At 43.4% G+C, this 14,132-nt stretch overlaps 1 protein-coding gene across 6 annotated transcripts in view; it reads right to left on the bottom strand.

Annotated features, from left to right (window-relative positions):
- The window catches only part of FAR2 (fatty acyl-CoA reductase 2), a 221,978-nt gene that overhangs the window by 58,566 nt on the left and 149,280 nt on the right, over positions 1–14,132 (bottom strand). For all 6 annotated transcript variants that reach the window (XM_050965691.1, XM_050965674.1, XM_050965658.1 and 3 more), the window contains 4 exons: positions 13,033–13,208; positions 10,095–10,274; positions 2,701–2,878; positions 1,296–1,340 (listed from right to left, as the gene is read on the bottom strand). In XM_050965691.1, the coding sequence (XP_050821648.1) occupies positions 1,296–1,340; positions 2,701–2,878; positions 10,095–10,274; positions 13,033–13,208 (579 nt within the window). The remainder of the gene's footprint in view (positions 1–1,295; positions 1,341–2,700; positions 2,879–10,094; positions 10,275–13,032; positions 13,209–14,132) is intronic.

Genomic DNA, 14,132 nt, shown 5'->3' with positions numbered 1-14,132 from the left:
GTGAGACTTGAACCAACAACTTTGTTGCCTTGAATTGAATGCTTCCAACAGAAGCACATATAGTTAACACATGTCCTGGAAATGACATGTGTAATTTAAGTTTCTATTTTATGACACTGTTTTCAGTTGCTTATAACTTTACCAGATCTGAACTGTTCAGACTGAAGTTTTCCGTGCCAGGTGTGTGTCTCAGGCTGAATTTTCTTGGAAACTTTCAGTAGAAACGATTTGGTCACTTCTGAGTACAAGATTAGGGAAAAATACATTGTTTTGCCCATGTTAAAAAATTCTAACCACTATTTCATTGAGAATCTCTAGTGCCCCCATGCTTTGGAGCAAGGAGTTGGACATTTGCCAGGAGGTGGCAGACATGCTAAACCCATGGGAAAAAACACAGAAACTGGGCTTGTTTCTGGCTTAATTTGCTTGTGATTTGCTTGTTGGCTAGTTTTTGGCTTGTAGCTTGTTGCTTCCTTTTTTTGATCAGCTCCTGGAAAGCAGCGGCAAGATGGGGAGAGAGTCAGGGGTGCATAGCGGGCCCACCACAGTTCCAGACTGCATGCAGGGGTGATCTAGTCACAGAGCGTTGGGTTCTTAGGGATTGGTTTGTTTTGACCTGGTTTTGAAATGCAATTAGCTTGATTTTTGGCTTATTGTGCAAGTCAGGATGCTTATTTACTGTGTGAAAGTTGGCACCTGTGCCTACCATCAATGATGTGCCTTTTGCCAGCCCCACAAAAATTTGCCCAAATATGGCCAATTTATAAGCATCTGAAAATCACAGTTCACACATGCTCAGTAGAGCTAGATTCTCCCAAGATTCTGTCTGCAGTGAGCATGCTCCATACTCACACAGATCCTACATGCTGACCAGGATGAGCATTTGGTACCCCCATAGAGCTCGGCACATGCTCCCTATTAGCTGCCACTGTTGTGCCAGGTACCAGAACTGAAAGCATGGAGACTATGCTCTCAATGCACCTTCTGCTGGTAGGAGGCCAGGATCCTGTGGAAAAGCTAGTATATGCATAACAAGGGGGACAAAATAAGCTTGTACAGGTAACATTAATTCTTCTATTTCCTAACTTTTCAGTACTTGACTATGCAACCTTAACGTTGTTTTAAGGTAGTTTTTTTGGATGCAGTATAAACAGACAACACTGTCGGGTCCTGTAGGCATATGCCTATAAAGATATATGGTATGTGTCTCTATTAAAATCTACAAAATGCTATGGAATTTTCTGCACACACGTTTTGAGCAAAGGAAATTTTTTTTAAGTAGTAACTATACGTACCGCAATAATCATTCCACTTGCTCCATTGAAGTTGTCAATCCAACCCTGCAAAAAAGGAAAGACATTTTTTATTATTTCTTTCAACAATGTTTGGCTCATATAGGCTTCAAAAAGTGTTACAGTGCTGTGGTATGGATGAAGTCACTTAATCAGACCACTGTTAAAAAGGATGCCAATTTAGCTTGGACTACTGACACAGAGCAAAGATAGCACAACATATTGATTTTAAATAAAGGATGCATGGTAAACAGCCAGTGTTGTCTGCAGTTTACGATCTAGTCAAATATAGTCAAATTTTGTTTTAAAGATCACATTAGGGTAGTAATTTGACTATGTGTACCAGATCTGACTTTCCAAATGCCATGTAATCTTGGTGTTGATGCAATCACCCCGGCTTATAATGACCAGTGTGGCGTATCTGTCTAACGGTCAGATTGGAGGTAATTTATTTGATTTTTCCTGAAGTTTTCAAAGACAGTAAAGAATATCAGGACTCTTGAACAGCACTCTGTTGCAGTAAGGAAAGTCACATCTTGTGGGAATGTTAATTAGAACCAATAATATTTCGAATGACTTGCAATGACTATGCTGCACTCTGTCCTTCCAAGATGGATATTTTGGTTCAGATCCTAGGTGATGTCTGAGCTTTGCCTGGTGCCACTCAGGTACGGAAGAGGCAAAGGTGACTATGTCACCTTTATGACCCAGGTGCAAGCCTAGAACATGTTGCACCTCCTAATGCCAGTAGTAAATTTGTCCTAGAATATTTATTTCAATGTATAAATGTAGCTGAATTCTATTCCATGTGTGGTACTCCTAGTATTTGCAGCACTCCCCATAAATGTGCATCTGGAGCATCTCAGCTTGGTGAGTTACTGAATGTCATGTTATGGCATCCAAAAACCGCTCGCAAATGGCCCTACCTGGCATGCCTAGCAGACTGCCTTAGCATAAAGATCAGGATGGACAGCTTGACCTATCCTATGAGCCCTAGGAGTGTTCCCCCAGCTGAGTGCTGAGGTATGTTGGCATGGCAGTGTGTAGAACCTCTCTGGATACAGGACTTTAGTCTCCAGTATTGCAAGTCCAGCATTTCCCACCAACAGTAAATTTAATTCATTTGTTTTTTATTTTAAATTGCCTTTTTCAACTTGCAAATGTGATTCTTTCCTGGAGACATTGAGCAAGTCTTGCAGTTCTGCACCAGACACTGCCTGCTCCCATCTCCCACAGCCTCCTTGGAAACCCTGAAGAACCAGAGTGCACTTCTAAGATGATCAGCAGGCATCTTTGTAATGAGAGGTTGCCCCCTGGACAGAAGGCTGGATTTAGAGCAGGGGTCTCAGCTGTATCTGGAGACCACTCAGTGGGAAATGGTTAAAAGAAGGAGCGTAATCAGGCGTACTGGGAAAGGCTCATGCCAGCTGGCTCCCACGATGGATGGCCTGATGATGGCAATGTTGAAGTGCTCTTTCTCTTGCTGGACCAGGTACTCTGCCAAGGCTTTGGTGTATGTATACGTATTGGGCCAGTCCCCAATCAGCTTAGGTGTGATCTCTTGAATGATAGATTCATCCAGCCACCTAGCGGGACAAAGAAAATAATTTTGTTGACATAAACCACGTGGACAGATGAATGAAATGAGGAAGAAGTTAAGCAAATTGGTCAGCATCCTCAGCTGTCTATAGTTTCAAGACTCTTAACTGTAGTGGGGAAGTCAGCAACTAGAATACTTTTAGGCAAAAGAAGGAATAACTGGGAGTTTTGTTATTTACTATAATGGAGCCAGGATTTCACCCCTAGTACAGATGTGCTGCACCAGCATTGTTTAGTAATGCAGTTTTTACTGGTCTAGACAAACCCTGATGGATGTTCATAACCTGGCCCTACAGTTCCCTCTGAATTAGCTAGCACAGTCCCCAGCTATGCATGCAAACTCTTGGAAAAATTCAATTCCACAAAGAGTTTAGCAGCATTACAAAAGTTTAAAATATCACAATTATCTTCTTCAATGATATTGCAATTGCATTTATTATGCAAATATCTGACATTATCACTGGGGTTGCGTGCAGGGTCCCTTTCCAAATCTCCCCACCAGCTCCCACCACCACTACCACCACACCCCCACAGAAAATCATGTGTTTATAGACTCATAAACTCATAGACTCTAGGACTGGAAGGGACCTCGAGAGGTCATCGAGTCCAGTCCCCTGCCCTCATGGCAGGACCAAATACGGTCTAGACCATCCCTAATAGACATTTATCTAACCTACTCTACCCCTCCCCCCGTTGGTCGCTCTCCCCCACCTTTACTCACTTTCACCGGGCTGAGGTAGGGGTTTGACGGGCTCTGGGCTGGGGCCAAGGGATTCACAGTGTGGAGGGGGCTCTGGGCTCAGCCTGGGGCAGGGGGTTGGGCGGGGTACAGGACCTACTGCTGCGCAGCATTTACTCTGGTGGCTGCTGGTTGGCGGTGGGCACAACAAGGCTAAAGCAGGCTCCCTGCCTACCCCAGCCCCACACCACTCCTGGAAGTGGCCAGCATGCCACTGCAGTCTCTGGGGAAGAGGCGGGGGACATGTGGCTCCACACGCTGTCCCTCTCTGCAGACACTGCCCCGGCAGCTCTCCCAGCCAATGGGAACTGTGGGGGTGGTGCTTGCAGGCAGCAGCAACACACAAGAGGGAGACCCATGCCATCCTCCCCCCACCTCCCAGGGCCATGGGGCTGCACTGGACACTTCCAGGAGCAGCGTGGGACCAGGGTAGGCAGGGAGTCTGCCTTAGCTGCAGCCACACTCTGCCAGAGATCGCAATTGACTGGGAGATCCTCTAGGATCAGGGGCAGCTCTAGGTATTTTGCTGCCTCAAGCACTGCAGGCAGGCTGCCTTCAGTGGCTTGCCTGTGGGAGGTCCCCGGTCCCGCGGATTGGGCGGCACGTCTGCAGGAGGTCCACCAAAGCCACGGGACCAGCGGACCCTCTGCAGGCATGCCGCCAAAGGCAACCTGCCTACTGCCCTCGCGGTGACCGGCAGAGCGCCCCCCATGGCTTGCCGCTCCAGGCACGTGCTTGGTGTGCTGGTGCCTGGAGCCGCCCCTGTCTAGGATCGACCAGTCGATCACGATCAACCAGTTGGTGACCACTGTGCTATATCTTGAGAACTACTTCATCAAATGAGCTCAAATTTGCACCACAAACTCTGTCCCTGAACTAGCACAGCAATTTTAAACGAGGTCTGACTAGAGTCGGTCAGGAATTTTCTGACAAAATATTATTTTTTTCAAATTGGAAATAGCAGACCCAAAACTGTTTGCAGGAAAGGGTTGGTTTTATTAATCTCGATTGGGGGGAAAAAAGTTTTCAAATTGTCGAAACAACACTTTTCAACATTTTTGAAACAAAAAGTTTCCTTTTCTGGTTCAAAACGACTTCATTTTGAAAGTATAGTTATTTTATACTAAATAAGGTGAAATTCTATAAAAGGTCAAAATCAAAACAGAACATTTCAATTGACTCCTGGAAAATTTCAGATCAGATTACTGGTTCATGAAAATTTTCAAAATTTCAACTTTTCATCCTAAATCAGGATGGGAGAAAATGTAGAAATCTCAAAAACTTTTGTGGGATAGGAAACGGTCTCCTGCTCACTTCCAGTTCTGACCATGTGGATTTCAGAAATAATGCAAAATTCAGCTTTAAACAGAAACCCTGCCTACAGTCACAGCTATGGTCAGAATTCTGCCTTTGCTTTCTCAGTGTAATTGAGCAACCATGGGAATAAGCCATCAGGGGTATCAGAGCAAATTGTAATGCTGATTTACCAGATGTTGCAACTTGTCCATCTAATATATCTAGGGCCCTACCAAATTCACGACCATGAAAAATGCATCACAGACTGTGAAATCTGGTCTTTTGTGTGCTTTTACCCTATACTATACAGATTTCACAGGAGAGACCAGCGTTTTTCAAATTGGGGGAGTCCTGACCCCAAAGGGAGTTGCATGGGGGTCACAAAGTCATTTTGGGGGGGGTCACAGAATTGACACCCTTACTTCTGTGCTGATGCCTTCAGAGCTGAATGGCGCTGGCTAAGGACTCAGCCAGGGGAGGGAGAGGAATTATTTAAGTTTAGTACTAATGTAGGCACGAGGACGAATGGGTACAAACTGGATATTAGGAAGTTTAGACTTGAAATTAGATGAAGGTTTCTAACCATTAGGGGAGTGAAGTTCTGGAACAACCTTCCGAGGGAAGTAGTGGGGGCAAAAGACTTATCTGGCTTTAAGACTAAGCTTGATAAGTATATGGAGGGGATGTTATGATGTTATAGTTTAATTTGGGCAATTGATCTTGGATTATCACCAGATAAGTCTGCTCAATGGTCTGCGGGGAGATGTTGGATGGGATAGGAACTGAGTTACTGCAGAGAATTCCTTCTTGGGTGCTGGCTGGTGAGTCTTGCCCACATGCTCAGGGTTGAGCTGATCGCCATATTTGGAGTCGGGAAGGAATTTTCCTCCAGGGCGGATTGGCAGGGGCCCTGGAGGTTTTTCGCCTTCCCCTGCAGCGTGGGGCATGGGTCGCTTGCTGGTGGATTCTCTGCAGCTTGAGGTCTTCAAACCAATTTTGAGGATTTCAATAACTCAGTCCTGGGTTAGGGGTTGTTATAAAAGTGGATGGGTAGGGTTCTGTGGCCTGCCTTGTGCAGGAGGTCAGACTAGATTGGTCCCTTCTGACCTATGAGTCTATGAGTCTATGAGCTCTGCAGGCAGCAGTGCAGAAGTAAGGGTGGTGATACAATACCAGGCCATCCTTACTTTGCTGCTGCTGCTGACGGTGGCTTTGTCTTCAGAGCTGGGCTCCCAGCCAGCAGCCGCTGCTCTCTAGCTGCTCAGCTCTGAAGGCCACGCCACCGTCAGCAGCAGCACAGAAGTAAGGATAGCAATACCGCAACCCCCCTACAAAACCTTGTGATACCCCCTTCCCCCTCCTTTTTGGGTCAGACCCCTACAATTACAACACTATGAAATTTCAGATTTAAATACCTGAAATCATGAAATTTATGATTTTTAAAATCCCATGACCATGAAATTGACCAAAATGGACTGTGAATTTGGTATGGCCTTAAATATATACTTTCAAAGTGCCCAGCTAAAGTGCCCTGTCATGACTCCAGAATCTTGGGTGAGCCTCCAAGCCGCTCTGAGCGATAGTTGAGAGGTTTGTGCTACAGACCCTCTCAAGAATACCAGCCTCCCACATGCTATGATTAATTCGTGTTCCCATCATGGAAGTACTGAGCCAACAATTTAGCAAGGCCTTATGCTGCCCTACATTTTCTGTGACCTACATTCGAGGTTTTGAAAGGCTAATTCATGTACTAACTGCTTTTCCTCAGTGCTGTTGGTGCCTTATGAAACCAAACAAAAATGCTGTGGTTTGCTGTCCACTGTCCCCCTGCTCCACCAAACAGATATGTTATTTTCCCCTAAGACAATGTGACTTTCTATATTAAGATTTTACACTTAACACAAATCAGATGCTCCCTTATGTAAATTAGAACTGACTTCCTTTTACATTTCTATAATATTATGATCAGGGACAACGTGCACCCTGCTTTAGTCCACACTGTACAGACTGTGCTGTGCTCCTTACCTCAGTGCACCTCCAAAGCTGATTTCCCTCAGCTTTAGAATAAGGCATACCTTGCTTGATGTAGCAGATTATATGTTTACTCTAGTGGCCTGGTGGTATTTAGAAGTGTGACTTTTGGTTTCCACAGATCAATCTTAAAGTTTCAGTTACAGTTAAAGAAGCATCATATTTGAAATCAGGGACATAGAAGGAGGACAAACGTAAAAAAACCCCAGCTTGACCGAGGATTCCAGCTGAGTCAATACTCATAAATACAAATTAAACCTGTAATCAAGAGGACCATTAAAGGATCTGTTATTTAGCTACAATTGTAGGGTCATGCCTTTTAATAACTTTGTAAAAATTCTGCTTTCCTATTAGACCTAAGAAGCTTCTTTACACATTAGCTTTAAAAATCCCCGTTACACATCATAACAGCCAATGTCCTACAACTGTAAAAGAGTATATCTGAATGACCTGTTCCACTTTCTGCTGGCATTGGCTACTATGAACCCGAACAGCAGGTGATCAGCCAGGATTATAATGTATTGCCAGCCTCAGACATACAGATATATGAAACTTAAGAAAAGAAAAATATAGATACTTGTTCAGTTGAGTGCTTTAAAATCAGTTTTCCAACAGACATTTGATGAAGATATGAAGGGATGCTTTCACAGCTGGCTGGCCCAAAGTATAACTTGCTATTTCTTTTCCCTTTTTAATGACACAATCCATGTGATTCTTTGGATATATGTGGGGTGGAGGAAGGGATTAAGGGGAAAACTCCCTTACCTATTAATAATCTTTCTTTGAGCCCTTCTGGACTAGTGCACACACTTAGATATACTTCCTCCTAGTTAGCTGAAGACAGAATAATGAAGTATTCTGATAGCATCACCTTTGTCTCCGTCCTCTTACCCATTCTTTGTCTCCCTCCCTGCACTAGCCAGTTCTCTGCTCTTCACATTCTCCCTTAGTCTCCTGTTCCCAACTTGCCTTTGTATTTTCCTTACTTTTCTCCATCACAAGTCCCTGATCTTGACTTTCTCCCGCCTACTCCCCCATGTTCTTCTGCAGCCTCCCCCCGACACCCCCGCCCACAAGTCTCCTTCATGCACCATTACAGTTTCCAGACCACTTTCCAAACCAAGAGTCCAGCAATCTTCGCTGAGTGCCCCCTAGTTTCAGTGCCTTTAAAAACAATGGGAGACAGTGGTCCTCTTCACTATGGGCAGCCTTCATGCCACCTGCAAAGGCTGCAGGGAAGTGGCAGCCATCGTAACTGAGGGCAGCCTGTGGCTTCCAGCCCATTGAAAGCAATGGATGATAGTAAACCTGCTGAGCAAGGAAAACATTCACAAGAATGCTGCCAGAATTCAGGCAACCATGAGAAAGTGTAAGGCAAGCAAGTAAGCAAGCAAACAAAACAAAAAACCAAACTGTGGTGACCACGAGTTGACAGCTGTATACTGCTGAGGCAAACATACAGCAGAGCAGGTAAGAGCTAGCACCTCACCCCCTAACGCTCTGAAGCTTTCATCATTACTTCCTTTGCCTGTGCAACCAAGAGGCTGCAGTAGAGGCATATTGTCAGAAATCCCTGCCGGCTTCAGAGGCTCATTCTGTCCTTTGCTCAAGTCTTTTTTTCTGAGCCAGCACTTGCCGGTGACAGACAACTGAACTCTGCAAGCTGGCTAAACCCCTTATATGTAAGTAGTGAAGGCGGGAGGTCCTGATATCATTAAAATTATTTTGACTCCATTTGTTGGCTGTGGAGAACTATATTCAAGATTCTGAGCTGCTAGAGGAAAATCAAAGACAGAACAAATATTTGACATTACATTTTCCGATTAGCACTCAGAAAGTGCAATTGTTTATTTTGGCAAAATGGGATTCAAGAGCCAACCCAAATTCTATTCTTTCCTCAGAGAAAAAGCCAGCAGATACTGCTTATGCCCATCTTTGAACAAGTCCAAAGGACAAGGCAGCACACACCTGCATTCTGAGCTAATGGCTGGCAGAGTTAAAGCTGATATTATGCAAATAGGAAATTATTTGAAAAGAAAAAGGAAAGCAGAACAAACTGCCATGGGGAAGCTTAATTCTTCTCAGGAGAAGGCTTCCCTGGAATCCCTGTCAGTAGGTTTTATTTTTCTTTCTAATTATCCATCTATTCAACAAACTCAGTTAAATAAACACTTTTGTTGTCCTGCAGATTTACTGAATTCTCCAGCTGAGCTGTGGTTTTCAATACAGAATGAACCTGGCCCTGCAGATGGACAGCTCATACATGGGGAGAAAGCAGTTGGAAAAGAGCCATTAGAAAGGGCTAAACTCAGCAGTCAGGGCTGGGATTCTTGCAATGAGCTGTCATCATTTTAAATCTCTTTCTATAACAGTGATTCACTCGAGTCTGACACTATTTGGGACTGCACTGAAATAAGTGGAGTAACACTGAGTGACAACAGGAGTAATGCAGTGGTGAATCATGCTCACTTTCTGAAAAGGTACAGCTCCTATTCAGGGAACAAGAGTGTTGGGACTTAGAAAAGGAAGAAGCACTGCGTCATTCTCACTAACACAAACAAGCACCATCAACTACTCCATGCTGGACCATAAAGAGTCACATGCCACTACAGATAAAGACTGTGGAAAAACAGCTGAAATAATAGGATTGACACATATGGATCATTTTATTTGCTAATTCTTTCCTATTTCAAATGAAATCAAAACACCGTTGGAAGGTCGATCCAAATGACAATCTAATGTGACTTTAAAAGACCTCCAAATAAAGACTCAGAGGTTATGTCTATATTGCAAATATTTCCAGAAAATATGAATAAAAATAGGATAAAGGGGAAGGCCAAAAATACCAACATTATTGGATACAAGCATGTAGGAATGATTCCTCCAATCAATGTTTTGAAAGTTGATCTCTTGAAGATACTTGGAATCCAAGTTACCATCTTTGTCTCCTTCTCCTCTTATACACCCACTTCCCAGCACTGTTAGCTGAGGTGCAAATGCGAAGGACACTGCACCTATAACTGGTCTGGGGGAACATTCCATAGCATAGGTGTATGAACAATCTAGTCATAGGTTTTCTGCAGAGGTGGCGCATCATACCAGCATCAGGAAGGAAAGCTGTGTTTGTTTCTACTTACTCCACTAAGTCGCAGAGCTTCTTGGTCTCAACAGGTGGTGGGTAGATGACTTCATCTATATTTCTCTTATTACAATTTGCATAGGCAGTAGAGATGTGGATAAAGGCCTCGAGCTTCTGCATCTGCCGGGCCAGCAGTAAGAGCTGTTGTGTGCCCATGACATTCAGCAGCAGGGCATGTCTAGACAAGGGGAGAGAAAGCAAACAAAAGGGGTTCATAGGGAATAAATGTATTTAAACTACATACACTGCAAATCTCTTCTCAGAGGCAAACCTCCACAGTGAGGAAACTAGGTCACAGCAGAAGAGGAAGTTTAAATGAGATGCAAGAGGCGAAAGTAGTTTTCACACATGTAGTACTGGATTCTTCTACTATGAATCCACTACTCTGGTCAAAAACTATAACTCAGGAATATCTCTACCCAATCCAATGGACTGGAGGCAAAGATCCTCGTTAATTTATTATGGAAATTAAAACTGACAACACTTCTTTGCTGGCATGTTTGCTGAACAACCATTCCACCTCAAGAAAAATACAAGTATTTAAACAGAAGGACATGAAGTGTTGTTCTTATTGACTTTTTAGTCACATTCAACATGATCTCATATCTGGTCTTGAAGGACACATGCTATACCAACATACAAGGGATTCCAGATAAGTATATGGGGCCTTGTCCAAAGCAATGGAACAACACAAGAAGAAGTCAAAGTTACAAATAATAAAATTAGTGATTCCAAGGAGTTGCGGGGGGGAAGAGTTGGTAAAGGAGTAGGGGAAAATGGGTACCAATGTGAAGATCTTCCCTGAAACACTCAGGATATGTGCAAGGTGTTCTGCTGGTTTGCTCCATGGGCTCTGACTGATATGTGGGCTCCCTTTGCCTGAGCTTGCTTGCAGGCTTCATATTATAGGAAATGTGCTCTCCTTCATGGAGGCAGAGACACTGGGGAAGATGGGGCCAGTTTCAGCAAACTTGTCAGCAGGAGGAGCTTTCAGGTTTTTTTTTGGAGGGGGGCAGGGAAGAAGAATTCATTATCAATTCAGCTGGACTGGACAGAAATACCCATGAGTTATGATTTCTGGCCAAAATGGTACATCTAAATTCATTTATTTTGCATATATTGCACAGTATTATCTACTCCAAGGATCAGCAAACTTTGGCACGTGGCTCTCCAGGGTAAGCACCCGGGCAGGCCTGGCCGGTTTGTTTACCTGCCGCTCCAGGTCAGTGGGGGTGGCAGGAAGCACATCTAGTGGGAGCCGCGATCGGCCAAACCTGCGGACATGGAAGGTAAATAAACTGGCCTGGCCCGCCAGGATGCTTACCTTGGCAAGCCATGTGCCAAAGGTTGCCAATCCCTGACCTAGTCTATAATTGGAGCAGAGTGAATAATAGGTTTTTCAGCTCACTCTCAATTCAGAACTCTCCCCTCTCCCCCCAAAAAAAAATGATTTTGGAGAAATTCAAATGATTTTTTGAAAAATATTCACCAAATAAAAAAGTTGAAAAAATTGTTTCAGGTCAAACGAAATGATTTGTTCGACTCAAAATGCAATAATTAATTTACATTTAATGCCTTTTAAAACTTTTTAAAATATAAGTAAAAGAAATTCTGAATCAAAAAGTAATTTCAAATTGAAAATCAAAATGTTTAATTTAAAAAACGTAAAACCAAAATATTTCAGCGTTCTCCCCCCTTGATGTGAACAATTTGATGAAACCAACATGAACTTGCAAAACATTTCAGTGTTGCTGAATACCCCATTTGTTGTTTTTATAAAAATAATTTTTGGTTGGAAAAATTCACTAAATTCTATCTATAATCTAATTTTAAGGGCTTTGTTTTTGGAACACAAGAACATTCAATTTATTGTGCCATGCTGAATCAACAGTCCATGGAATCCACCATTTTGCACATAGCAGCAACTCACCCCTCATGTTTCAGAGGAAGGCAAAAAATACATACCACATTTATACCATGCTCTGGGAGAAATTCCCCCCTGGTCCCTGTGGTGATTAACTAAATATATTTATAGTAATAATATGTGAAAAAAACCCTCATGATGAGCAATGAAGACACAATCAATGTAATGTCTCAGAGGGGGATATTGTAATGGTCATTAATGAACTTCTTTTGGGGCCTGTATCTATGACCACAATCAGATCATTATCACTGTTAAAGTGGGGCTCAAAGGCACCAGTCACAATTCAGACCCCATTGTGCTAGGAACTCATTCATTAATATGTGACAATGAACAAACCAAGTGCTTTCCAAGGTAATGCCTTAAGTAACAGGCCATCTTTTGAAAATGCCTCATTACAATGAAGGCAACATTTTCAAAGCTGGGTGAATATTTTAAAATGTTATGGTACCTTGTGATTTGCTATTTAAAATATGCTGCTTCAACCATTTATCATTTCTCTCCTTGAGTTACCTTTAGTGAAAAAGTAGGACCAATAACATTAGCAGTAGAGTCAGAGACTGCGTAGACTCACTTTACATTCCTTCCATGGAGTCCTGCCAATACATCTGAGTCCGGGCACATAGCACCCTCCTGCTGTCCAAGTTCTGGGGCCTCACCTAACTCTGCCAGTGCACTGCAATCCTAATTTGCAGGACTCCTTTTTATTCCTGTCCTGGGCTCCGTGTAGCAATGCCACAGTACCTCAATCTTGATGCGTGCGTGCGTGCGTGCGTGCGTGCGTGCGTGTGTGTGTTTTTTAAGGTCTGACATATGTGATATTTTAGGCAGTCAATAGTTTGAGCCCTTTAAATTGTATATCCAATCCACAATTTATGTGCAGTTTGAAAACATACCTGGAGAATTATTACTGTAATTGTACAAGAAAAAACAATAATGGCCTGTCATAGTTTGTGTTTCCCAGTAAGAAACTAAGTTCTACTTAATAAATGCAAACAGAGAACAAGGGACATACTTTAGTGGCTCATCAAAGCGAACTGTTGCTGCACAGTGGAAGACAACATTGACCTGGGACAGGAGCTCCTGTGAGTCCTTGGCACTGATGGCCAGATTTGGCTGAGTGAGTTCTGCATTAATGGGCTTAATCTTCTCCTGGAAGTTAGGGCAATCTTCTCGTACTCTGTCAAAGACCTAGAAACACAAACACAATGATCAGCTACTGAATCATGGACTACTGCTATCATTCCTATTGATGATAACAGCACCCTAACAGCCTGTTAGGTTCATCAACTGATGCAAATACAGAAAACATGACAGAGGATGACTGATACTTCCAGATGTCATAGTGTTAGGAGGTTCTTTATTGGGGCATGTAGGCAGATAAATAATAATGGACCTGATCGTCCCCTCCCATAGAAAAACCTGTCAGAGAGAGTGCACTCCCAAAAATTTGAGGACAGGATGAGTTGCTCTGCTGAAGAATGAACAAAGGGTCCTCTCAGCATCCTACGTCTCCTGGGGAATCCACTGGAGGTCCCATGCCTCCACAGTGGCTCTGCAACCCCCTACACACAATCTGGCTAGCATTGCTCCAGTGGAGCTCCATTGCCAGGATTTCCTCCACTGATAGCTGACCCTAGAACTTTATATGAACAGGTGGGGGATGAGGGTAAGGTGTGGAGCGGTACCTATGGGAAAGTTAAAGCAGTATTAGGCTCTGTTAGATTTCCTGCTGATTCTACAAAGAGCTTGAGGGGAGGATGAAGACAATGTGCACCATCTTGATCCCCAGCTCTCCCTCTGTCACTGCCTGCCGATTCCCTCTCACAGTTCATGTACTCCCAGTCCCACAAAGAGCCATCCATGATATCTGGAGCAGAGGGATCAGTACTGGGGAAGTGGCTGACCACTGCCTACCCTTTTGCATGGAGGGGTTCCTCTTCATGCAGATCTCAGAGACAAGTGGGCTCAGCATAAACTATACTTTGCATTTACATCCTGCCTTTCCTAAGACCTCAGAAAGTAGATGCACTAAAACAGTATTTTAATAGTCCAAAATCCACCTTAAAAATAAGTGAAAAAAAAATGAACAATCATTTAAACTGCCCTTATGGA

Source organism: Gopherus flavomarginatus, chromosome 1 (genome assembly GCF_025201925.1).
Source record: "Gopherus flavomarginatus isolate rGopFla2 chromosome 1, rGopFla2.mat.asm, whole genome shotgun sequence".
NCBI classification, from domain to species: Eukaryota; Metazoa; Chordata; order Testudines; family Testudinidae; genus Gopherus; species Gopherus flavomarginatus.
Note: the sequence above shows the minus strand (reverse complement) of the source record. Positions and strands in the feature narration are given on the sequence as shown.